Source organism: Micropterus salmoides, unplaced genomic scaffold, assembly GCF_014851395.1.
Source record: "Micropterus salmoides isolate LMB-PRFRI ecotype aquatic unplaced genomic scaffold, ASM1485139v1 Ms_hic_scaffold_10, whole genome shotgun sequence".
NCBI classification, from domain to species: Eukaryota; Metazoa; Chordata; class Actinopteri; order Centrarchiformes; family Centrarchidae; genus Micropterus; species Micropterus salmoides.
This window is the reverse complement of record NW_024040041.1, coordinates 9897647-9922747: the sequence shown is the minus strand read 5'-3', so window position 1 is coordinate 9922747 and position 25101 is coordinate 9897647. Positions and strand designations below refer to the sequence as shown.

The following is a 25101-nucleotide window of genomic DNA, read 5'->3' as shown; positions in this document are numbered from 1 at the left end:
CGTGGAGAATATTTATCATGTGGGATTACTCAGACGGGGTTGAGGAGGAAAATGACACCTCGCATCACAGCACAACATTTGTAGTGATTATACTTTAGACATACATACACAATTTAAACATCAAGCAAGACATTTTCTCCTGTCTGAGCAAAAAAGTAACCTTTTGGTCAACCCAAAGATACACTGATTTTGATGATGTTTTGCGGTCAACAGCGCCGCCAAATCTTAAAGTCCTGAAAGTCAACACACTGTAGCTCTGTTTTATTCATTTATTAATCTTAATAAAGACAGATCTTTAAAGTCTAATTCTACTTTGAGTACTGCACTTGAGTAGTGAAAATGCGCAAATGTCAACTTTCTGGAAGTGTTAGTCACTTTCCCAAAAAGGAGAAGAGTATTCTGGACACTTCTTTCTTCAAACCTGCTACTAGTGTATGTGCTCTGTCTTCTCTGCCTTTTGAAAGCCTATTGATCACATGAAACATTCTCCTTTCTGAAATAAGTTTTTATATTGATGCAACTTGTTACTTTAACTCCAGTATTTTACTAAAATTCTGGTGAAGTATCTGTTAAAACCATTGAATGTGTCCATTCTTACTACCTTAATATTGAACACACTGTCCAGTGTCACCACTAGATGGCATGTTGCTCTCAGGAAAGACATGACTGTAAGTGACGCCATTAAGTGCAAGTTAATAGTCTCTGAATCATAGGCTCAGTATGTCTGAAGTGTGCAGCACTGGAAGAGGGGGGGAGGGCACTAACAAGAAACATTCAGGAAACAAGAAGCTCTGAGTGCTTCTTATTCAGCTTCAAACATACCCATGTGAACATTTCATTTTAGCCTGAAAAATAACAAGATCAGTGAGAATCATTTGGGTATGTTCTGGTATGTACTTCTCCTACTCAGCCTCTTTTCACTTTGCTATATAAATCAGCTGTGATCACAGGGAGAAACACTATAAATGTTATCCAAACATAAAAGTAAAGCCAAGTTTAGAAACTTTAAGGGGGGGCATCATAAACTGCACATTATTAAAATCTATTATTCCAGTTATTGTTCAATCAGTGTAATAAATAAATGCAGCCCTGAGATGAACTGGCGACCTGTCCAGGTTTTACCCCACCTCTTGTGATTGTCTCCCCAAGACCCTGCAAAGGATAAGTAGTTCTAAATGAGTACTTGTTTTTGACTCATGTACCCCACTGTAAGACTTTCTGCTGCCACTGCACAGAAGAGGAGCGAGAAATGTTATCTGATGAGGCCCACCTGACCCAAATGCTGCATTAACTTACTGGGAGCAATATGAGTAGTAGTCATAATTTGTAGTTATCATCACAATGTGCATCATTCTTTTCACAGCTGGGAATACTAGTGTAAAACCACCTACACGGTCAGGAATCCTCTTGAGAATGGAAAAAAGTTCAAATGCAGCAAATCTTTAATCTTTATTTACACAGGAAGTCTGGGACAGCAGCATACTACTGACCTATCTTGCTAAAATATAATGCTCTGTATTGGTTGTCACCTTATTGTAAAGTCAGTACTCATGTCCCTGTCAAGACCCTGTAGGAAAGACGACTCCATTAATTTGCCTTGGGGCAGGTTAACTGTGCAGCGTTACAGACAGCACATTCACCAAATACCCAATCTTTTTTCTAACAAACAGCCACATGCAGGACACGTCACTGTTGGTAATTTTCATTTTATTATAAAAACAGTATTTGAGTCCACAGTTTGTTTCCTTTGTACAGTAAAAAATATTAAATTAAACTCCCAAAGTTCTTAGCAGAAAGATAAAGAGGATGGAGTTGGGGGGGGGCGACGGCTTCCCCCAGAGGAGGGGGGGGGGGGGTAGAGTCCAAGGGAAGCAGCAAAGGGGACGAGGCAGAAAGAGACGGAGACTGAGACTGACTGCTCATATCTCCTCCTTTCTCCTCATTTCTGTGCAACACAGTTCATTTGGATCAAAATCCTCTGTTTACTCCAAACAGCAGAATCCTAAAAACAGTAAAAGGAGCCCACCCCACCCAGTTTTTCACATCCCAGCCCATGTACTCAAAATGTTACAGGCACACAGGTATGCACCCCCCCTCCCCAAGCCTCCACTGCTCCATATTAAGTGTCTTTAAAGGAAGGAGTGCACACACATTCGAGGGAGAGGGCTTGCATGTTTGCAAGGGAAGAGTCCCTTCCAGCATGACCGATGTCCAATACAGAAGCTGGCCGGGACGTCACAAAATGTCCGTTCAACGTCTCAAACTCACAGCAGAGCTCGACCACTGCAATTAAACACTGACATTTAATTATTCCTGCCTGGACAGACAACTAAAGACATCTAAAGTGAAAGGAAATATCCACTATCCCCCTCTTAACAGTCAATAACAAAAATATATTTCTATACGAATTGTAGCAGTCTCAGGGTACATAACACCCCCACCCCCAAAAGAAAATAAATAAAGCAAACCCAAACATTTAAAAATGAAGATATGCATCATGTTTGGATTTACATTAATAATCCACATCACTCCCTAAAACAAATAGACAGACTGAATAATGGGAAGTGAAACTGATTTAAAAAAAAAAAAAGTTCTTTGCATTTCCTCTTTAATTCTTGACCACTTTTAAAATCTTAAAAACATTTCTTAAAAAAGGCAATTACTCCCATTTACCCCCGAAAAATATCACCTTTCTTGTATTCAGCAAGAGGTGGAGGTGAGGGGGCGTGCTAGAGAAACCATCCCCCCTCTTTGTCCACAGTTGGCAAAAAAATATATTAACAGCAATAACTTACATTTACTCTTTATTTAACAACTGCTTGATTTATTGTTCATCTCCCATAGGAAGTTCAGTTCAATGCATCTTTATTGAAAACATTTTAAATAACATTTAATAATAGTATAAAAAAGAAAGGCTAAGTAATAACAGTAACACTGTCCTGGGTGAGTGCAGTTTGTGCGAAGAATCACAACGCGTTTCAGCTCAACTTGACACATTAAGTAGAATTCCTACATGATGTCTAAAGGGTTGTGATTCATATTCTGGCCCAGCGGGTCTTGACCGTTCCCCCCTGGCCCGTGCAGACCAGCCATGCCACTCAACTGAGATAGCATGGCACTCTGGTCCGACCCAAACTGGTCCATAGAGTTCTGTTGCTGCTGCTGGGTCGATGGCTGTTGCTGTTGTTGTGGAGGGACCATACCCGGGTGGTGCTGGTTCAGGTGGCCAGGGTGTGGGGAACCCGTCTGCATCTGGGGGGAGATGTGATGTGGCGAGGGCTGGGGCTGCATGCGCGGGGACGGGCTGGAGTGTGGTGGCTGCGACTGAGGTCTGGGTGAAGGCTGTGGGGATCGCACCTGGTTAGCCAGCGATGTGGGCAGCGTCTGACCCTGCAGATGTGGGTGTGGCGACTGGGCCATCTGCTGCGGCTGCTGAGGGCTCATGGGATTGCTGTGCTGGGCTGGTGACCCGCCAGGGCCCAGATGCTGCTGCTGCTGCTGCTGCTGCTGCTGCTGCTGCTGGAGCAGTCTCTGGTGGAGGGCCTGTTGGAGCAGAACCTGAGAAGATGAAGGTGGGGGGCCACTCTGAGTGGGCTGAGAGCCCTGAGGTGGCTGCTGAGGACCTCCTACACCTCCTCCACCTGGCCCTGCATCCCCACCTGGGAGGCCAGCCATGGCATTCTGCTGCTGCATCTGAAGGTGGTGCTGGTGCTGGAGCCTCTGCTGGAGTGCAGCTGTGACCTGCTGCTGGGCCACTGACCCCGGATAACCTTGCCCCTGCTGGCCTGGGGGACCACTGGGCTGCTGAGGGCCAAGAGGTGGACCTCCAGGTGGGCCCTGAGGCTGCATCCCAGGCTGTCCCATGTAACCCTGCCCCTGTGGAGGCTGTGGCTGCTGGAACTGACCATGATTTACTCCCATTTGCTGCTGTTGCTGTTGTTGTTGCTGCTGCTGCTGGAGATGCCGTCTCATGAGCAGCTCTCTAAACTGGGGATTGAGATTTGCCATCTGCGTCCCCTGGCCCTGCATACCTCTTCCTACCCCTTGTTGCTGCTGTTGTTGCTGCTGGAGAGCTGCCACTTGCTGCTGTTGTAAACTGTTCAGCATCGGCCTCTGCTGCTGTTGTAACTGTTGCTGTTGTAGCTGTTGCTGTTGTAGCTGTTGTTGTTGCTGTAGCTGTTGTTGTTGCTGCTGTTGTTGCTGCTGCTGCTGCTGTAACTGCTGCTGCTGTAGCTGCTGTTGTTGCTGTTGCTGTTGTTGTTGTTGCTGCTGCTGCTGCTGCTGCTGCTGCTGCTGCTGCACTTGCTGCAGCTGGGCAATAGTGGCCATGTTTACATTCGTCCCTCCCTGGCCTCCCATGTGCATACCTGGCTGGCTGGCACCTGCAGCATTAATGTTCACCTGTGGGCCGCCTCCTGGCATGACATTACCAACAGGACCCCCTGTGGGACCGGGACCTCCAGGGACACCACCTGGTCCAACTGGCCCCCCCTTGTATTTTGAGGCTCTCTGCTTGATAAAAGCAGCCATGAGCTGTGGGTTAGACCGCAAGATGTTGAGGACTTGCTGTTGCTGGAGTGGTGAGCTGGGTGAGCGAAGTGTCCTTAACAGCTCCTGGAGGGCTGCCTGGGGAATGTTCCCACCAGCAGCTCCAACCCCTGGGACACCGGTAACTCCAGGGACAGGCCCCCCTGGACCGCCACCAGCACCTTGCTGCTGCTGTGCCATATTCATCAAGGCAGCATGGCCCTGAGCTTGTTGGTGCTGCTGCTGTTGTTGTTGCATTTGCTGCTGCTGTTGTTGTTGAGCTGCCATCATTGTTGGATGGCCCATTTGGTTCATCATAGCTTGCCTCTGCTGAGGTGGCATCCCCTGGCCTGCCCACTGTTGTTGCTGCTGTTGGGGGTTTTGAAGTGGCGCACCCATCCTCTGTTGTTGAAGCTGTACCTGAGGGGGGAGCTGGCCCTGGGGCAGGTTACCCTGCTGAGGGGGTTGCTGCATGGGCCCACCAGCACCAACCATCATCCCTGGTGGAGCACCTTGTTGTTGATCCATGTGGGCCCGAGCAGCCGCCACTGCTGCTTGGGTCTGTGGTGGCATGCTCTGGGAAACAACCATCCCTACTGACCCTTGGTGTCCCATGCCCATCTGTTGACCTTGGCCCTGTTGATGATGAGGTGGCATCATGCCTGCAGCTGCCTGGGCTGCTTGTCTCTGTAGAGCCATCTTCCTCTGAGCATCGGCTACCTGTTGGATCTTCATAGCAATTTCTACTGCTGCCGGTGGAGGGCCAGAAGAGGGGTGTTGTTGCTGCTGTAGAAGGGAAGGCTGGCCTGGGGGCTGGCTGGGAGGGTGTTTGCCCCCAACACTTCCAGCCATGACAGCGCCACCAGGGTGCTGCTGGGGAGGCGTTGCAGAGCCAAGGACCGGTTTGCCCTGGGACTGATGGATTGGGGAGGAGCCCGGGGGTCTGCTGGCATATGGAGGCAAATTGTTTGGATGCTGTTGGAGCTGTTGAAGGTTGGTCCCTGCTCCACTTTGCTGTTGCTGCTGGACCTGAGGATGCATCTGCTGCTGATGTTGGGGAGAGCTCATTATCCCCCCAGCCCCGCCTCCTCCACCTGCCATCTGCTGGAACTGGTGGTGAAGGGGGTGCTGAGGAGGCATGCCACTTTGAGGGGGCATCCCACCTGGCTGCTGTTGCTGCTGGACTCCAGATCCAGGGCCCATTCCTTGCTGGGGGACTGGAGGCATGGTCTGAGTCGGGGTTTGGGGTGTTGGGGGTTGGGTACCACCAGAAGTTGGGGTACTGGGTGCTGTGGTACCATTGTTGCCTGGTGAAGGAAGTCCTACAGGTCCTCCTGCTGGCCCTCCGGCTTGCTGCCCCACCCTCTGCATGCTGGCCATCCTTCTCCTCAACATCTGGGCCTGCTGGAGCCTGTGCTGCAGCTGCTGCTGCCGAAGCTTTTGCTTGATGTTCAGACAGAACGGGACTGGACATTTGTTCTCCTGACAGTGTTTGGCATGGTAGCAGCACAGAGCAATGAGCTGCTTGCAGATGGGACAGCCGCCATTTGTCTTGCGCTTGCAGCCTTTTGTGTGCTGAACAACACGCTTCATTTTCTGGCAGGATGGCAGGGAGCAGTTGGCGTTGCGGCACTGGCATGCGTGGACCAGCGACTGGATACATCGCTGGATGCTGAGCCGGCGAGAGTCTCCAGGGCTCTGGGTAGCTGCTGCTGCCGGGTTGTTGCTGTCGTCGTCCAGTCCGAGCCCCAGCTTATCCATCTTGTGCTCATGACCTTTAGTGTTATAGCAGGTGATGCACAAGTCATAGTCCTGGAGGAGAAGAAGGAATAATGGGAAAATGAATATGGGTATGAGTATTGGATTAATTAATACATGTTCAGACTTGAACCTGTATTTTCAGACCTGTGAAACTAAAATGCTACATATCAGTCCAGTCTTGTCTCAAACCATGTGGCTTTTGATAAGCCTTAAAAACTGGTTCCTACTTCATCCTCTCACCCATACCCTACAGCAACTGGTGTGGACCCTGGGCTGCTACCTACTCCATGTGTATCCAGGGTTGCACATGGCTTTCGACACCCTCCTCAGGCCAACTTAGCAGCTGTTCCAAATTGTAGGAGAGGTAAAAAAAGCACATCTCTTAATCCACCAGGCTTCTGTTGTCTGTTATTTATTCAGTAGCCATTTAAACGAAAAAGAAAATCATTGGATAAGTGCTTTGAAACGCGATTACAGTACCTCTTAAGTGTTTTGCAAACTATTAAAAATCTTCAAAAGATGTTCCGGTGCCTCTTTAGAACGCTTGCATTCGAAAATGGTTCGTCAGTACAAGAGTTCTATAAATGCTACATCTGTTTTCCTTTCTCCTCTCTCGCCATTCTCTTAGTGAAACAAGACTGTTGATTACATTTATGGAGGTCTCATTGAAAGATTGCTTCTCATTACATTAGACAACAACAAAAGTATGAACAGCGACTTAAATGCTACCTGTTCACCAAGGCAAAGAATGTGAATATCGATCAAATCACTGTTTTATGCTCACAAAATTGTCTGGTAACCTTAAATGCAGAGCCAAGACCTCATCTGCATGATCTAACTGGCTATACTGACTTTCAAAATAAGTGATAGAGAGTTTAAGGGGACAAAGTATGATAAATACCAGCTTAGTGCTGAACATGTTACCACCTGATGATGAAACACACATTACAGTATTTAAAATATTCACAGTTTGCTGCAGTTTGCTCTCCACTAAAATTAAAAAAGGGATAAAAGCAAGATTTGTGTGAGTCCCGATTCTCACCTCGCAGACAGTGCAGTGGAAGCGGGTCTCCACATGGTGTTTACACTCATTGCAGGTGTAGACGAAGCGGTCCTGGCTTTGGTTGTGCAGCTCCACCAACATACACATGGAGCTCCACCTAGACCTCCTCAGGGAGCTGAACTCCAGGTGCTTGTCCCGGGCCAGAGTCAGGAAGGCATCGCGGCCGTCCATCAGGTCACAGGCCATCAGGGGATCCGGGTCAGTGATGGGCGGCAGCGAGTTGGCGGTGGGACCAGCAATGAGGCGGATGACAAAGAAGACCTGGGAATTAAGAGTGGAGATGATCAGCTGTAGGTTTTCTCACAGTCGGTGGACGATGTGTGATTCAGACCCTGCCTGTACAGACATCTGTACAATATCTTGGCCTACTGTCAACAGATGCTGCAGTCACCAGATTATCTTATTCTTGTAGATTCCTTTAAGCTGCTTGCACACTGCACAGACTGCGCCCAACTAACACTCAATATTCTGAAGTTGGCAGCAGTTGGTTTCAGTCTTTTGAATGTTCAGAAAACCCAATTGTCGGGTTCACACTGACCAGGCAGCAACTGACCAGGCAGACTATTGGAAAGCTACTTGTGTTACTTGTTGTATTGGCCCTTTAAAATGGTATTTCAACAGGTTGAAAGGACTAGGTGAGCTATAATCAGCCATAACTCAAATCCATTCATTTTGAGAAGCGTTCAGCCACAGGTAGTGAGGTGGAATCAGTTTTTTGGCAAGTGCAAAACTGCATAGGCTATATATGCTGTATTGGCCATTTAAATGCATTTCAACTGGTAATAAGGACTAATTGAGCTTTAATCTGTCTTTTTGGCAAGTGCAATAGGCTACTACAAAACTCCATATTTCAAATGTTTGGACTGGATTGGTTGGCACAGAGCAAGCAAAAATAATTATATAATTGCAAGAGAGACACTTCCTTTATTTTCTTTACAGCCTAACGCAGTTGTGAATCATGTTAATTAAAGACTACAGTCTGTTTTCCAAATATTAACACGTATATTAAACACAGACCTTCCAAACACAAATTGCATTGGCAACAATAGTCTAATTTTATTGCTTATAATAACGTTTTGTCAGGACTGAAACTGCAAACACTGCAACTGTGATTATTCTGTTAAAAGAAACATTAACGTTTCACAAAGACATACCTTTGTTACCACGGACATAAAGTGATGTTTATTTGCACGTTATGACTGTTTGAGATAAAAGCAGTTGTAGATGTACAGATACTGGCCGTTACAGCTTTATTGCCTTTTATTTGTTTTTGGCGGATGATCAATTTTTGGCACCCGTCGCTTCCTCGAGTGCATGTTCTGATTCAGATTGTGCATGAAGAGGAGAGGCTGTTCACAGACGGGTCTGTTGTCAATGAGAGAGAGAGAGGCGCGAGTAATGGACACCTTGCTAACCTACATAAACAACAAAGGAAGTTGTGCGCGCTGACATTCCGCATGCAGTATAGGCATAGTTGTCAAGGGAACACTCTCAGAATGTTGCGGTTTGTTGGAAAAGGTGCACATTGGTCCGACTTTCTACTAGTTGACCCGACCAGACATGTGAAACTCTAAAGACTTCATCCAACTGACTTTATTAATATATAGTTTTACTTACTTTAGTTGAGTATTCATTAATCTAGATAATTCTCTGTGGGTTCTTCTCCAAGAACACCTTCCACGTACAAGTAGTCATTTAATCTATTGTTAATATAAAAATATAGATTATAGATTTAATCTAGATGTATTAGACTGCTGTAAGTAAAATTTAAAGTTTTACTAAGCTCAGTTGTTGCCATAGTACCAGATGTCTACGAGGACTACTATTTAAATGATCTGTATTCACAGAGTGGAATGAATTTGATAACTGATGACTTAATGTTCTTATACACCATATCATCCTATAGAATAGTAAGCAACCATTTCTATAGTTAAATAAGACTTGCATACCTCCTTATGTTTCTCCATGGTGGCGTAGAGCTTCTGGGAAAGGTCATTGGAAACATTGGGCATCCCTGGTTTCTTCTTATTGGCGCGACTCATGCTGGTCTTGTTCTTGCTTGTCTTTTTATTGTTCTTCTTTTTGGCGTTCTTGCTGTCTCCTTTTGTGGCCTGTGAACGGTTTGATGTACATTGTCAGTACATAGCACTGACATGAAAAACAACATTATGGGACAAAAATGAGCCTGAAAGTGAAGATTACAAGTGGACTCTTACTCCACTCACATCTGTGCTCTCGTTGGAGGTGCTGTTCTCCTCCCTCTTCCTCTCCTCTTCCTCCTGCTCCAGCTCCTTGATACTCTCCTCCAGCACGTTGGGCCAGAAGTCGCCCTCAAAGTACGGCAGCTCCTTGGCACTGGTCAGCCGGTCCTCTGTTGCCTGCTTGAAGATGTCCTGAGGGACAAAGAGCGACACAGATGAGTGTTTGTGATGTCATTTATGTGCTTATTAACCTTTTCACTGTTTTAGGAAACAATGGAACTGATACCTTTGAGGTTCAAAGTTCATTCTTGACCGTAAAAAATAAATCAATCATAATCAAGCTGTTCCAGGTATTTTAACCATATTACATGATTTCCACCAGCAAATGAAGTTTGGAATCATAGATATTCATATTTGATTGAAATCTCCACAAGAGCTGATAAACCTGTGGTGCTTTTACTCAAAGAATATAGTATTAGCAGAATGGGAACATATGCTTTAAGCATAATTCAAAAATTTATTAAGAAAGACAGAAAAGTATTCATACTGTACAACATTTTGACTATTATATGGACTGTGGATGAGTCATTGTTTTTACAATATCTAAAAACAGAAAACATGTCTCACTTTGTAATCATGGACAATACGCTCAGAAACAGCCTTGTCTAGCATCTTTTTGTACCACTCCTGCAGGCGCTTTGGCTTGGGGATCTTCTGGTCCGTTGGGTGACAATGGAAGATGTAATCATCCCCTTCACTGGGTGGACAGGCCCAGATATGGCCCGTTGTAAACCTGACAGGGTGAAATGTAGTTGTATTCGTTACAAAAGTAGTAAATTGATTTCCATTCCATCTGCGCTTTCATGCAACTAGAAACAGTCTGTAGCAGCACCTGGAACACAAAGACTGACTTCAGCTGCTCAGTTAGAGTCCTTGCACGTATTATGTTTGACATTGTGTAAATATTTCTCTCTTACCCCTGCCTCTTGACATACTCCAGGTAGCCCAGCAGGATCTCATGGTAGACGACAGTCCTGAGGTGTCGAGGTTGGAAGAAGTGCACGCTGTCCAGGTAAGAGATGTAAACTCGTCTCTGATTGGGAGGCGGGCAGTCCGAGCCGTACTCTTGAACGTGCATGCCGAAAAAACACACATCTGCTCCGTCGATGTCCTCAAATGCAAACAGGGCTTTCATCCTGTAGGGGAAGGACTCCGACATCTCTCCACTGTCAACAAACCTGGAGGAGGGGGCGGGAGTCAGAATTAGCTGGTTTGAAGTGAGACAAGTACGACTCTTTGACAGAGTTGTAGGGATTTGTATCTTTGGTTCCACTGCATTAACTGTTTTTTGTTAGTCTCAGACTAAATGGTGAAAATTGTAAGTGCAGCACATAAATCAGCCAGGACAAAACCACAGACAGAAGGAGTTTGCTTAAGTAGTGTGGGATGTGGTTTAAGAGTTGGCATTTTGTGGAAAACACCAAATGGATTACCAATTGCTATTAATACCATAAATCAAAATTTTTTATATTAACTAGAAAACTACAAGACACAAATGTTACTGTATAGCTGGACCATGGGATCAGTGGTACTGAATCAATTTGTTGTCTTGGAAAAAAAAAAAAAAAAAAATTGCTATTTATGTCCACTAGTGTTCACAATATTTCTTGCCCTCCACTGAAACTCTGTCCACACCTGTCTGTTGCACCATGGCCCGCCAGCTGTTACCTGGCAACAACAGCTTGGTACATTTATTCTCACAGTGGCGTGGAAGAACTGCTCTTGTGCAGAGTTTCCATAAGGAACTGATCCTGGAGAAGTGTGCTGCACCTAGCCCTCCTCCCCACCCCCACGTCTGATAACAGCCGTTGATGGTATGAATCCAGCTGGTCGGTACGAACTGTAAACTAACTTTACTACTTGATGCAAGCTCTGTTATGTTTAACACGTGTCCAACTAGCGATTATCAAACTAACGTCAGCCTGATGTCAGACATGCTGCAGGACTCACAGGCACCTGATTGGGCTTTTTGTCTCTACTTTTCTCACTTGAAGGTTTTTCCTCCAACACAACTCTTTATTTCAGACAAGATCCCTCCACTGTAAAACAAGAAGGGAAATCCTATCACCTAATAATTCTCAGGGACACACACTGTCCCTGGTGGTGTGTTTGTGAGCTGTGAAAAACAGTGCAGAATTAAGGTAGTTGTAGGAAGAGCGTAGAGTCTTCTCCGTCACTGTAGGCTTTTACTCTGTTGCCAGCGTTTCTTTCCTGTGATTCTTTCATTTTGAAGGGCTGTGATGACCAGTTTGTCACTACACTCACTAGTTAGATATCACAACATTCAGCTCTTTCGGGTCTTTCCCCTCACCAAACATCCAAAACCTGCAGCAGCAGTGAAATTCGACCTCCTACCTGGACTTCATGCCTGGCTTGACCTCCACCACCTTGTCTGAGACGTGGACCACACGGATAGTGACCTCGCCAGTTTCAAGGTGGCTATGCACCCGCTTGAGGTAGTCGTTCACTCGTGACTCCAAAAAGCTCCCCAACTTGGTCTGAGGAAGTCCTGCGAAACAAATGGCAAAGGATGAAGAAAGAGAAGTGAAACACAGTGAATCTCTTTTCTCCTCCTTTACAATCCCACTTTAATAAATGGATAATGACAGGCTTTGAATTTAAAAACTGGGTTTACTGCAGGTATTATTCTCACTGAGGGAGAGGGTAGATAAGGAATCAGTGTTGGTTAAGGACAGAAAGGACGGACAAAATGTGTTCACTTCATGAGTTCAGCTGCTCAACTCTGGGACACTCGAACCAGGCAGCCATGGATCAACTCAACAGGAGAAAATTATTTCTAGGGTCCAATGGTGCTTTCAGACCAAAAGCGAAGTGAGCATTGGGAACTTTGGGGGCGCTGCTGGCGACGCGAAGGCGTTGAAAATTTTCAACTTAGTCGCGATAGCCCATGAGCGCTGAAATTATCCGGATGTCGCAGACGTCGTGTTGTGTGGAGAGTACCAGGCAGAGCGGAGAAGTAAAACATCGCTGGCCAACGGAAAGCCACTAAGCTGCAGGGAAAAGCCGAGGACAGAAGCTGCAGCTTTTGGACAAATACCCGTAGTCTGTCCGGATTATGCTCTGACAACTACGCTGTTTACTTGTGGGAGGAGCTCATAGTTAACTGCTTTTATTAAATTAGCTTTTTACTTTAGTTTTTGGGATTACAAAATTGATTTATCTTCATTGGAACATCTCAGGAGCGAGCTTCCGTGCATTTCAAACCATTTAAAAACCAGACAAAACTGGACATTGCTTGGAGAAAAGAAAGCGTGTAAGTTGAACTAGCTGGTGAGTTCAGAAAATGTGTGTCTGTAACTTTATTCCAGCTATCGTTGTACTTTACGGTGACCAAGTTAGCATAGCATAGCCCTGATCGATCCGAACTTCATTCAGAAAACAAACATTATAAAAGTTGTTGTGATGCGGTCTTGCTGACAGACCTGACAAAGCATGAATTCGTATGTTTAACAAATCTGCATCATACTGTAGTAATTTCAGCATCAGTTTGATCTATTTTTTGCAATTAAATGACAGCAAAATGTTTACTTTTGGTTCATACAGCTGTAATTGCAGGTTGTGTTTATTCACATTATCGCGTTGTGTGTGAACACTTGGCAGTTGTCCAGCGATAAAATCCCAACGACAAAAGCGCTGCGACGATTAAATCTGCGTTTGGTCTGAATGCACAGAAAAGGTAGACGGTGTCATATGCTGTACAGATTGTAAAGCCACATGGAGCAAACTTGTGATGTGTGATATTGTTCTACATAAATCATATTGACTTGACTTCTAACTTGACAAAATTATTTAAAATACAAAGAGAGATGTAGAAGAATTTGTTTTATTAGACTCATATTCATCATTAAGATAGTTTGTGGTTTTCAGAAATGTTGGTATTAAGGCTAAAAGAAAAAGGGATCAAAACAAAATGACCAGATAAAGGTCAAGTAGGCAGCACAGGCAAGAAATGAGCGGTTAGCTCAGAGTTACTCCACTTACTTTTGGCCGCGTATTTGTTCTCTTTCCGCGTCTTATTGGCCTTTTTGAGGCAGTTGTCACATACAAAGCTGTAGTTAGGGAGGAAGTAAATGGTTAAATTTGCAGGTTACCATCAGCTCTCACGATCAGCACCAATAACAGTGATTAAGTGGCTTTAATCAAGAGATGACAGCCTTTCATGTCAGCCTTCTATTCTTTAAAACAGCTATAATGACTCTGAAATGACTTGCATCTTTTAATTACAAACAGACCACACATGAAGGGAGATCAAACTAAGGGATGAGAGGCTAACTCTACACACGAGCTTTCAGGAATCTGTTTGCATGTGTATGTGTTGCCGCCTCACTGGCAGGCATTTTCCGTCCTGACTTGATGATCAAGAGTCCGACGTATTTTCAGTTTCAAAACTCTGTGCACACTGTGCCTCAGTATTTTGGAGCTGTGTTGATCTTTAACTTGAAATAGCTACATTAAACATCTTCATGTGTGTCAGGACTTTTCCCCGCACCTTTATGGAGGTTTTGGATGATTCTAAAGCTTTTCAATAAATACAAAACGTCAAATTTATTAACCAGGCCAAGTCACGTAATATGTGCATGAAAGCTGGCTCACCCCGACGGCCATATGGTGTCATGATGCAGGACACAGATCTGGTGCATTTTACGACCGCAGTCAATACATTCCACAAGTCTGAGCAGAGGGAGAATGAGAAGACAAAAAGGCAGACACAATATCCAAAGTTAACAAGGCAATGTGTCACACACACACACACACACTGAAAATACTCGTACTACACTGTTGCTAAATAAGTAAGTAAGGAAAGTAAATAAGCAAAAAGATATGATATCCAAAAGTAGTTCTCTCAAAAGAAAAAACTAAATATTTTATCTAATGATTATTATTATTCTCAAATAAGAATTAATTATCAATGCAATTTAAACTAAACACATGAAATCATAGATCTTACATCATCACAGAGATGGTGTGGGATAATAACAAATGAAAGTTAAGAAGGGGACATACAACTCGGGGTCAAGCGTGTCGTTCTTCTTTCGTTGGAACTGGTCTTTGTTGATGGACCTGTGGGAAATATCAGAAAACTGTAAACTACTGTAACAGACACAACAAGGTAATCCTCTGAAAACTGCAGGCTGCGCACATGATCCATCTTCAATTCAGAGAATACTTTTAGAAATTCAAAATGTGCGCACTAGCTAAATATTTCATCACTGCACACTGATGCTGATTTATTATCCCTCCTTAAGATACAAGGTGTCAGCGACAGAAGTATAACATGGTAACTATAAGATGTTTATGTGGAATACTGAGAGAATTCCAGCAGATGGCGAAGATGAAATCACCCATTAAGAAAAGATTCATCATCTTCTTTGAAGCCAAATCGCAGTCAAGACTGAAACTGAACTCCAGAGAAGAATTCAAGCGTTTCATGCAATTACAAAAAAATTAAGCTGTTTATCTTCTTTAGCCCCACTGAGCTGCAGCTGGAACAGCCACTACAAAAACTTGTTCAATCCCACAGAACTTTAAGCTGTACTGAATTTTTGGCATGTTTTATTGAAAAAGAAAGAACTAAAATGAATAATAGATTATCAAAAAAGTTACCAATTCATCTTCTGTCAATGGACTAACTGACTAATCATAGCAGCTAAACATAACTTCACTTCAAATTCCAGCAAAGATCAACATTTCAAACATCAAATATCATGAACAAGATGTGGGTCTGGTTTGAATATTTTAATAAAATCACATTATAGCTTCAAGGACAAACTGGAATGAGCTGATACAGAATATGTGTGATAGTGTTAGACATTGTGGAATAAGATGATTTTTCTAACCTTAAAGCTAATTAAGTGAAAATAACAGGAATGTTAAAGGGTTAAACTATGCTTGTGTTAACAAGATGCTTTTGGGAGGTTAGAAACCCAAAAATGGATATTTGGTACATTCAGTCTTTGATGCTGGTAATATCAGAATTGCATAACTGCTCATCTGAACAAGCATTACTTGAGAAACTAAGTTTTAGATGGGAGAGCTGTTGTTGTCATCTGTGTGTGAGAGGAAGGCAGGATTGTGATGGTACTCACGTCTGAGGCTGCAAGGGGTCGTCCCCCAGGGAAACACACTCGCCTTGGATTTCGTTGAAACACTTCTCACAGAAGTGGTACCTGTCAGCAAGAAGCCCATATTTTGGTGAACTACACCGTTCGCCATCAGCACAGCCAATCACAGAGAGGGCACGAAGAAGCAGCCGCCAATCAGGGCAGGGCAGGACAGGCCAGGGTGCGCACACACAGGAGGAGGCAGAGGGCAAGGTAGGTCGTCGCCAGGAGGAAGCAGCCAATCGTGATGCAGGGTTTTTGTGTGGGCGGGTGTTTTGATTTTGCGCGCAAATTTTGGAGTGGATGATTGGTCACACCAAAACAGGCCAATGCAGACATCACAAGCGTTAAAAAAGGAGGGAGAGAAGGGAAGGGGGGGAGGGGAGGGAAGGTCAAAATGAATATTAAAAAAGCGTGAAATAAATCGTTACAGGTCAGACAAAGACAATGGAGGGGAACAAAGAGGGAGACGGGGGACATGGAGGAGGGACGGACAGGATGTCAACAACAACCAACAGAGGACAGAGAGCCAAGGCAAAGCAAAGATTAGCGTCAGACGTCCAGTGGTAAACAACAACAACAACATTACAGCAACATGAGAGACCACTAGGAGCTGTGGAGGAGGAAGGGAGTGAGGCTACGAGTCTCCGAACATGAAAGGGTGGATGAGGAGAAAATAAATAAATGGTAAAGCAACAGAGACCCATCATCCTTTCAGTTCATTTATAAAGTGGGAACCTTTCTTCTGGGGGTGAAATAGGATAGCCCCCACCTCCCTCTATTTATGCAAGGACACATCAGGAAATGCAAGCCATCATGTGTTGTGCACGTAAATTCACTCAGTGGGAAAGAATGGTGCATCAAATAAAGAGCAACTGCTGAGGAAGACAGGAGCCCACTTTATGAATGACAACAATGAATATAAAAACGGTGATCTATGAAGATGGAGATGGTGCCAGGGTTTCCAGTTGAAGCCAAATTAAAACTCATCTGTGATTGTACTGATTGAGTGATGCGATAGGAAATATTATTAATGCGCGAAATACAACAAAACACACAAGCTGATCTGACTGGCTGCATATTCACAGCAAAAACAAACAAACAAAAAAAAACAACAGAATAAAAAAAATAAAAAAAAAACTAAATGCTGGTAACACTTTCTGGATGCGTGCGTGCGTGTGTGTGCGTGTGTGTGTGTGTGTGTGTGTGTCCCAATGTGCCGACAGCCCTTACCTGTTCTGGTAGCTAAAATAAGCAGCGTCACGTTGGATGGTGCACAATTGTTTTCCATAGCAGCAGAGAGTTTGGGGCGAAAACTCATACTGTAACGATAAAGAGACAGAAAGAAAAAGTTGTTGGGCACAAACTGAATGAGTTACATCTCTCATACATACACACAAGTATACAGTACCAGGATGCACAAAGGCAGACTGTTAGCTTAAAACATACTTGCATGCTTGTTCTGACTTGCATGTTTGTGGTCACACCTAGCCTAAACCTTACTTATTAAGAAGGAGTAGTTCCACATTTTGGAGAATAGGCTTATTCACTTTCTGGTAGAAAGTTAAATGAGAAGATTGGTACAGTGTCCAAAATTGTCCCAGGTGCTGCCTACAGCTGGTTATGTTAGCATAAATGCTGGGTACAAAGAGAAACAGCTAGCATGGCTCTGTCCAAAGGTCACAAAATCCAACAGCCAGCATTTCAGTTTGTTTAATGTATTTCTTGGCTGGGAGCCCTTACCAGGCAACCACCATACGCTTCAGTCACTGTTCCCAACCAAGAAATGGCAAATAGTTTTTTTTCACATTTCCATTTTTGTGTAGGTTAAACAAAACGAGATAACGTTAATTAGTGATATTTAGAGCTGCTGGTAGGTGGATTTCCTCACCTTTGTACAGAGCCAGGCTAGCTTTACGGGTTTTGTGCTAAGCTAAACAGCTGCTAACTCTCTGCCAGAAAGCAAATATGCATATTTACCCAAATGTCACTATAAAAACTATTCATTTAAAAACAAATCCTGACAATAAATTAGATCAATTAAAAAGACAAGCAAAAATGCCAATCATTGAGGGAAATATTCCTCATCTGAGACCAGGTGAGTTTAGAAGAACAAAAACACGAGCCGGCCTCACCTTCCTCCCACAACAGTATCCGAGGCCCTGCATGACAGGATCGATCTCCGACTCAAACACCTCAGCCAGCTTAGAGCAGTACTTATAGACGCGGGACGTCTTGCGGTTGTACAGCCAGGCATTGTTGAACATCAGCCAGATATCCTCAACGTACTGCCAAGGCTCTTGGTATTGCCCAGTGTCCAGCTTCCGCTTGATGGTCGACAGGTCCATGGGGTTCTTCACGATGTCAAAGTAGTCCTGATTTGGGGTGGCGCCATCCAGATGCGAGTGGCAGGTAGAGGTAACGTCCAGGAGTTGCGAAGGATCAGAGGAGGGAAAGAAGCGAGATGACGGGAGGGTTTGGTCATCCGAGGGACCAAGATGAGAGAGATGGGGAAGAAGAGTATCATCATCATCAGCGTTGTGGTCATTAGGTGAAGGTGTGATGAAGTCGACCAGGTGGGACCAGAGTAGGGAGAGAAGAGGGTGCAGGGGGACAATGTTGTTGAGGGCTGCAGAGAAGAAGGTTCACGTGCAAACAGAGAGACATGACAACTTCTGCCCTTCAGCTCTCTGCTTTGCACCCTACACATATAGTCAGGTACCTGTACTGTATCTTTGCTGCGAACGGGGACCAGGCGACCGCCACAAGTCTGTCCGGTCCTCTGACTGACTATGGTTACTGGAGCGGCAAATATTCAAAAACTAGCTACAGATGACTGCATTTTACATTTCCTATTGCCAAGCTTCAAAAAATCATTATATATCAATTTGTCTCAATAAGTACATTTGCTCATTTTGCCACACTGTGGCACAGCTGCCCAACAGCTGGTGGTTCTCTGTTCAAGTCTGAAAGCAAACAAAGCTTTCAGGCCAAGGAGGCGATCAGGGTGCAAAACCAAGAAGAACAGAGAAGTGGCAACAGCAACAGGCAGACAAAGATTTACTGTTCATAGCAACATAGTGGTTGGCATTAACGCCGCCAGCAGCGTGAGTGGCAATACGATGGCAGAGTTAAAGCCAACAGTGCTGAGGTGAAGCGAGTGTAAGAGGGACGAATTTCCTCTCCTGTCGCCTGCCCTCCGCTTCTTCTCAAACAAAAACGCCATTTGAGAAAAGGAGCGGAGAGGAGGGTGAGGAAAACATTCAACAAAAAAAAAAAAAAAAAAAATAGGAGGAGGTGTGAGTTTCAAAGAGCAGGGTCCGTCTCACTGTCACCATGGCAACAAAATTTAGGAAACAGACCCTCCTCTCTGAATGGAACCACTCACAGGAGCAAACAAATGATGCATATCAACCTGCAGGACCGAATGTACATCACTGCAGTGTTTATAAATGCCATCGGTTTGTGAGTAACTTACATTTTCGGTAAGCTGCTGAATGTCTAAAAACAGTGTTGTTTTATTATACAACAGTGGAAAGTTGCATCACTTGAATGTGGAGGTTCCCGAAGAGAGATGAGCCAATAGCCTGGTGCTCGCTCATCACTTCTCTAGAAATGGCATTTATTTAACTTCATATTGCATGAGGCAGTAGGAGGACGGACACTGTCCCTCTGTTTTCATAAAATTACTCTTTTCCCTCTAATTTGGATGTAGTGAGGGTAAAGATATTGTCCCACCTCTTCACACTGCCCACCTGAACACTGATACACTACTACTGGTGAGGAACTGAACTAGAAAGCTAGCAATGGAATACTAGGATGAAAACTACAAAAATCATAATTCAACTTAAAACCTAAAATTTGATGTCGAAAAGGCAAAAGTCAAACAAATTAAAAGTGATAAATGAAAGCAATTGGCTCATGAACTGTTGTTAAAGCAAATTCTTCCTTTGGACTATACATAGTTTTGACATCTCTCCATTATTGTCTCATTGTATTTTGAGTGCCAAGAAAAATTAACAGCTACTAATTAATTAGGGTTAATACTCTGATGGATGCTTCAAGTTTTTTTTAGGTAATTATAATTGGGTGGGGGGGGGGGGGTCTACAATTCAATTAAAATTAAATCCATGTACACTAATAGCTGTCAGTACACAAACCTAAATTTCAAAATCTGTAATTACTCGACCAAACTTTTACTGTTGTTTTATATCGAATTTGCATCATTTACTTTTTGTCCTTCACTACAGTTCCATCAAAGTAAAGGCAAATGTTCATAAGAGTCATTGCTTTGATTTACAAATGACAAGAAGTTTCAAAAAAAAGAGAACACACACACGCACATCTCATTTTCTTAACTTCTGACATGCAATGGGAGAAAAATCAGCTAAAAGATTAAAGAAACTGAAAGATGATATATTAAAATAAATTCAGAAAATATGACAACTATGATAAGAAAAAAAACAAACATGAAAGATGAAAAAAAGGAAAACAAACAAAACAAAAACTACGTTTTCAGAGGAGTTGAAGCAAAATGGCAGCCAGTGCAGTCCCTTACCAGGTTAGTTTTGTTACTAGTTCGAATACGTACGGGTATTCCCAGTAACTGGGGGTCCACCGGCTGACGGAAGGGAAGGGACTCAGGGTCCTGCCGGTACAAAGCTTCCAGGGTGGGCATCAGAGCCTGACGCAGCTCCTCCGGCTTAAAGACTGGAAATGAGGAATGAAAGATCTTGAGATGGAAGGTAAATGAGAAGAGAAGAAGAGCCACGGGCACAAACTGTAAAGGAGCCTCTCTTCTTTGCTGAACTTGAGGATCATGCAGCATTGCGTCATTTTAATGAAGGCTGCAGCAAACATCAGACACAGCACACAGAGAGACTAAGCATTAAGGGTGCAGTAGCTGAGATGTGTTTGTCCGGGGAGTGAATGTGATAAATGTGGTGCTTTTCCAGGTTATAGGGCATCACGACGACACCTGTGAGTCAGACTTTACACAGAAAACAAAAGGCACCAGTGTTTTAATGCATCTCATACGCTGTCTGCAACAATGCCTTAAGTGAATATCTGCAAAATTTGACACACTGCATTCAGTGGGTCGAGAACGCTAAAGTTAGCTCACTTTGGACACAAACACAAGTTCGGAGATTTTTTATGAAGTTAGGAGGTTTGTTTATGAAGTTACTCACCACTCATAATTTCTTCATTGGATACTTCTGGAGTCTGAAGCGGAGGTCACACTACAAAGTGGCATTCACTTGTACTTGCAAAATAGGTGGAAGACTGGTGACGTAGTGACTACTGCTGTAGCCGGCAAGCTAACCAATAACTCCAGTCTGTTACAAAAGCTTCTGGAGCTTCTCATTTTCTTTCTGCTGTTCTGTTATTTAGCCCTGGCAGTTTGTTTACAATTGCACAAACTCTTCAATAGTTTTTGAAAAGGGAAAATAAACTCCCCAAGCTAACAAGTTTGCTAACTGCATGGTCAACAACGCAAATTCAAGTTCACCAAAATATAATTCCACGTTGAAAATTTGAGCAGATTAATTTCGCACCCTCGAGCAGATCCTTAGATGGCGCCGATTCCATTGGAATGAATTGACCTCACAGTGTGATTTTAAATCTCAGTGTGTCAAGTTATTATTTTCATGACTATTTTTACTTTAACTTGAGTACACATTTTCCGACTCTACCCTACTACACACTGATGTGCAGATTCCAAACTTACTTTTCTTCTTGCTCTGAGCGCTGGCTGGGGAGCTGTTGGAGGCTGATGACCCTGAGCCCTCCTCTTCCTCTTTGGGCTCCTTCTTCACCTCAGGTTTCTTGTCTTCACCTGTTGCTACTGACGATGACACAGAGGAGGTAGATGTATCCATGGGCTCGCCTTTACACCCATCTCCTGACGGCTTCTCTTTCTTTATCTGAGAGGAAGATTCAAAGGTCAATTTATTTTTCCAGGATGGGATGGCACCCAGATAAGACTGTCAGTATGTCAACATGGACGATCTCACCTCTGGTTTCTCTTCTGTCTTCAAGTCAAGCAGACCCTTGCCCATCTTCCCCTTGCCCTCTCCTTGGCTCTCAGCCCCCTCGTCCTCTTCCTCCTGCTTCTTCACCTCCATTTTGACATCTTCCTGGCTGGGAGCAGGACCGTCCGCCTGGGTGAGCTGGGAGCTGGGGTCGGTGCTGCTGCTGACCGAGGCTGGAGAGGACACCTGACCATCCGCTGTTAGAGAAGGCTTTGGAGACAGCTGTGGCAAAAAGACAGAGATGGTGTGAGGTTTAGAAAGACCCACATGTTTTTGTTGGGTTCCCACACTCACTGACCATTTTTTTGTAATCTAATTACAGTAATTCTTCCGCAACCTTATTTGTATATTTATGGACAAATTAAGTTTTCAAAAGAACCTTAATTAGATTCAACACATTGATTAATTTGCAAAACCTAAATTTCTTTTTTAATATTGAGCATGTGAGCAAAGTAGAGAAAGCAAGGTGATCTACTCACTGGGGTCTGCGGCCGCTGCAATGGCACATGAGCATTCTGGGCAGGCTCCGAAGAAGCCTGACCTGCTTGGGGGCCTGAGACAGCCACACCCCCAAGCGTCTGCTGCGGAAGATGATTGGGCTTTTCAGAGTTCACCGCCTGTCCTGTTGGCGGCGGCTGTTGTGAAGCTTGTTGGTGTTGTTGTTTTTGTTGTTGCTGGGGGTGCTGTGGAGGGGGCAGCTGAGGTGTGCTGGGAGTCTGTGGCTGTGGGGTCTGAGAACGAGGTAACGTGGGGGGCGTTTGATGCGGTTGAGGCGTTAAGCTGCGTGCTGGTGAGGGGGAGTTTGTTCGGATGGGTGGGCAGTGAGGGTACGAGTTGGGCTGGGTGGAGGTCGAGGATGGAGGCAGGTTGGGTAGAGGCCCAGCGCCACTTGCACTACCAGACCCCATGGAGACTCCAGGGGCTCCGGAGCCAGGAGCACAAGAGGCAGACTGTGCTGCAGGGCTGCTGGCCGGCAGCGAAGGCGGCGTGGACATCTGGTTCTGCTATAGAGGAAGACACAGAGCTCAGAGGAATAAGAAAAGCCAAGGGTCCCTGCTCTTTTTAACGTCAACAGAACTCTTTTTTATAAAAACTTGGATCTCTATGGGAAAAACAAGTAAGAAACAAGAAGGGTCTGACTAATGGTGCTTTCAGAGCAAAACCAAAGCGACCGTTCAGGCCAGTGAGTTTACATACAAAGATGCGTAGAGTAGCGATTTCCTGTTGGGCGGCGTGAAGGGGGCCGCAACGCGAAGCGAAGGCAACGCAAGGGATTCACATGATGCTGAGTCGCGATAGCCGATCAACGTTGAGACTGTCCGTACGTCACCGACTGCTTCAGAGCGTGTGGAGAGGGCTGGGCAGAGCGGGCGATTGAAGATCTGCAGGCCGGCTGAGAGCTGCTAAACTTGGACTAGAGGAGCAGGGAGTAGCGCTCCAGCTTTCGGACAAACAAAACACCCGCAGTCGGACTGGACTTTGACAAATACTCGCCGTTTACTCACGGGAGGAGCTCGGAGTAAACTGCTTTTATTAAATTAGCTTTTTATTTTAGTTTTTAGGATTACAACATTGATTTATCTTCACTCGAGCTTCTCAGCAGCTAGATTCCGTGCGCATCCGGTTCCAGTGTTGTTAGCGTCGTTTGGCACTACTTCATATTTATATGAAAACCGGACAAAACTGGAAATTGCTGGGAGAAAAGAAAGAGAGGTGGTCGCCTTCTCGCGTTGTGCGTGAACACTTGCAGCAAATGTACTCACGCGAGGAAAGCGACGCAAGGAGAAAATTCGCGTTTGGTCTGAATGCGGCATAAAGTTTCAAAGGCTTTACCAGGTACACAACTCCCAAACTTCTGAGTCAAAATACTATTTACAATCAGTCTGTTTGAAACCTATGAAGTGAATTCATTAAATAGGAAAGGCTACCAAAAAGCACTAATAACCAGTATTAAAACTGATTATTAGATCAAGAAGAACTGTGATCTTTCTCTCACAGCGTTCATGAATTATCAAAATCAGAAGACAGTTTGGTTAATTACAGAGTATTCATCACTATCCATCAATTCCAGCAAAGCTGCTCTGAGAGCTGATGACTTATTCAGCAGGTTTCCCCACATCCAACTGTGGGTTTTATTACATCATAGACTGTCTCTGTTTTGGCAAAGTTTCCCTTGGCAATCAAACTCTCAAAATCTTTATGTTAAAAGTTACAGTCACTCTGTCACTTAATCCTTACCGATGGCACAGCAGTCTGTGCTCCTGGCTGGTTCATGCCAACAGAACCAGAACCACGTCCAGGACTGGACCCGGGAAACTGGCCTGGAGGGAGATACTGGTTCTGTAACTGTGTGGCATTGGGCTGACCCATCCTTGTTGCTCCCATTCCCATCTACAAACGAGACAAGAGACGTGAGAGGTTTTTGTTTAAAAGAAATTACTGTTGTATGGCCTTTAATGATTTCTTTAGTGTGAACCTGAATATGCTAAACGTGGTTCTTCTGTTCCTGCCTTGTGTGTATATTCCTCCCCACCGATCATAGCTGAGATTTCTAACAGCACTTAGGTTAGGAAAACAACATCATCTGAACCTTTAGGAGACCCGTTAATCAATCTTGGAAAAAGATGTAACTGTGACTTTGAAGCATAAAGTTAATATAACCCCAAAGTTATCTGTCATAGTGATGATGACAGGGATGCCAACCTGGTTCAGTGGAGCATTAAGAGGAAGAGGAGGTGTTGACCTCTGACCCATCGTCTGCATCCCCATCTGACCAAACTGGTTCATTCCTGGAAGTGAAATAAGCAGGTTAAAATGATGGGAGGACAAAAACACCCATAGTGTGTTCACACTAAGGCTGACACCTTTTATTAGAGTCAAACTACTACTTAAAAGTGGGAAAACATTTAGATCAGCTGGAATCAAATAATTCCCAGTGTGTAAGTATAACCGGCTGTGCTTTGCACTCCTGTGGGAGGTCAGTGTGACTCGTCGTATGCCCTGTTTATCAGTAAACTATCAGTAAAAAGCAGAGTTCAGTAACTACAGGAGCAGTGAAGTTGTGAAAAACAGGTTTACAGTCTTGGACAGCAAGCTGTAAAACAGATTCAAAATTCATGTTTTAATTTGAAGTTTTTTTAGGTGATTATTTTAACCCTAAAAGCATCACTGCCATAGAACCCACACAAAACCTAAAGAAATACAGCGACTGAACTAATGCCTTCGAATAATCTCAGAGAAACTGCAGTATAAAATAAAACGTGTTCTCTCTGCTTTCTTATTGAGTTTAACTAGTTTTTTAACTTGGTTTGATTATTACTTACAGTTCATAGCTT

At 44.3% G+C, this 25101-nt stretch overlaps 1 protein-coding gene across 10 annotated transcripts in view; it reads right to left on the bottom strand.

Moving 5' to 3' along the window:
* Positions 1 to 1690: 1690 nt before the first annotated feature.
* ep300b (E1A binding protein p300 b) overlaps positions 1691 to 25101 on the bottom strand; it is a 35866-nt gene continuing 12455 nt past the window's right edge. For 3 of the 10 annotated variants that reach the window (XM_038695220.1, XM_038695228.1, XM_038695232.1), the window contains exons 12-30: positions 24470 to 24555; positions 24005 to 24157; positions 22246 to 22770; positions 21749 to 21988; positions 21463 to 21658; positions 20293 to 20444; positions 17870 to 18109; positions 16968 to 17056; positions 15720 to 15830; positions 14638 to 14694; positions 14227 to 14304; positions 13615 to 13682; positions 11968 to 12121; positions 10530 to 10790; positions 10180 to 10345; positions 9577 to 9744; positions 9301 to 9462; positions 7331 to 7612; positions 1691 to 6339 (exon numbers count right to left, since the gene is read on the bottom strand). In XM_038695220.1, coding sequence (XP_038551148.1) covers positions 3010 to 6339; positions 7331 to 7612; positions 9301 to 9462; positions 9577 to 9744; positions 10180 to 10345; positions 10530 to 10790; positions 11968 to 12121; positions 13615 to 13682; positions 14227 to 14304; positions 14638 to 14694; positions 15720 to 15830; positions 16968 to 17056; positions 17870 to 18109; positions 20293 to 20444; positions 21463 to 21658; positions 21749 to 21988; positions 22246 to 22770; positions 24005 to 24157; positions 24470 to 24555 — 6518 coding nt within the window. In that variant the 3' untranslated portion in view covers positions 1691 to 3009. The remainder of the gene's footprint in view (positions 6340 to 7330; positions 7613 to 9300; positions 9463 to 9576; positions 9745 to 10179; positions 10346 to 10529; positions 10791 to 11967; positions 12122 to 13614; positions 13683 to 14226; positions 14305 to 14637; positions 14695 to 15719; positions 15831 to 16967; positions 17057 to 17869; positions 18110 to 20292; positions 20445 to 21462; positions 21659 to 21748; positions 21989 to 22245; positions 22771 to 24004; positions 24158 to 24469; positions 24556 to 25101) is intronic. The other 7 variants (XM_038695231.1, XM_038695260.1, XM_038695243.1 and 4 more) reach the window with 4 other exon arrangements.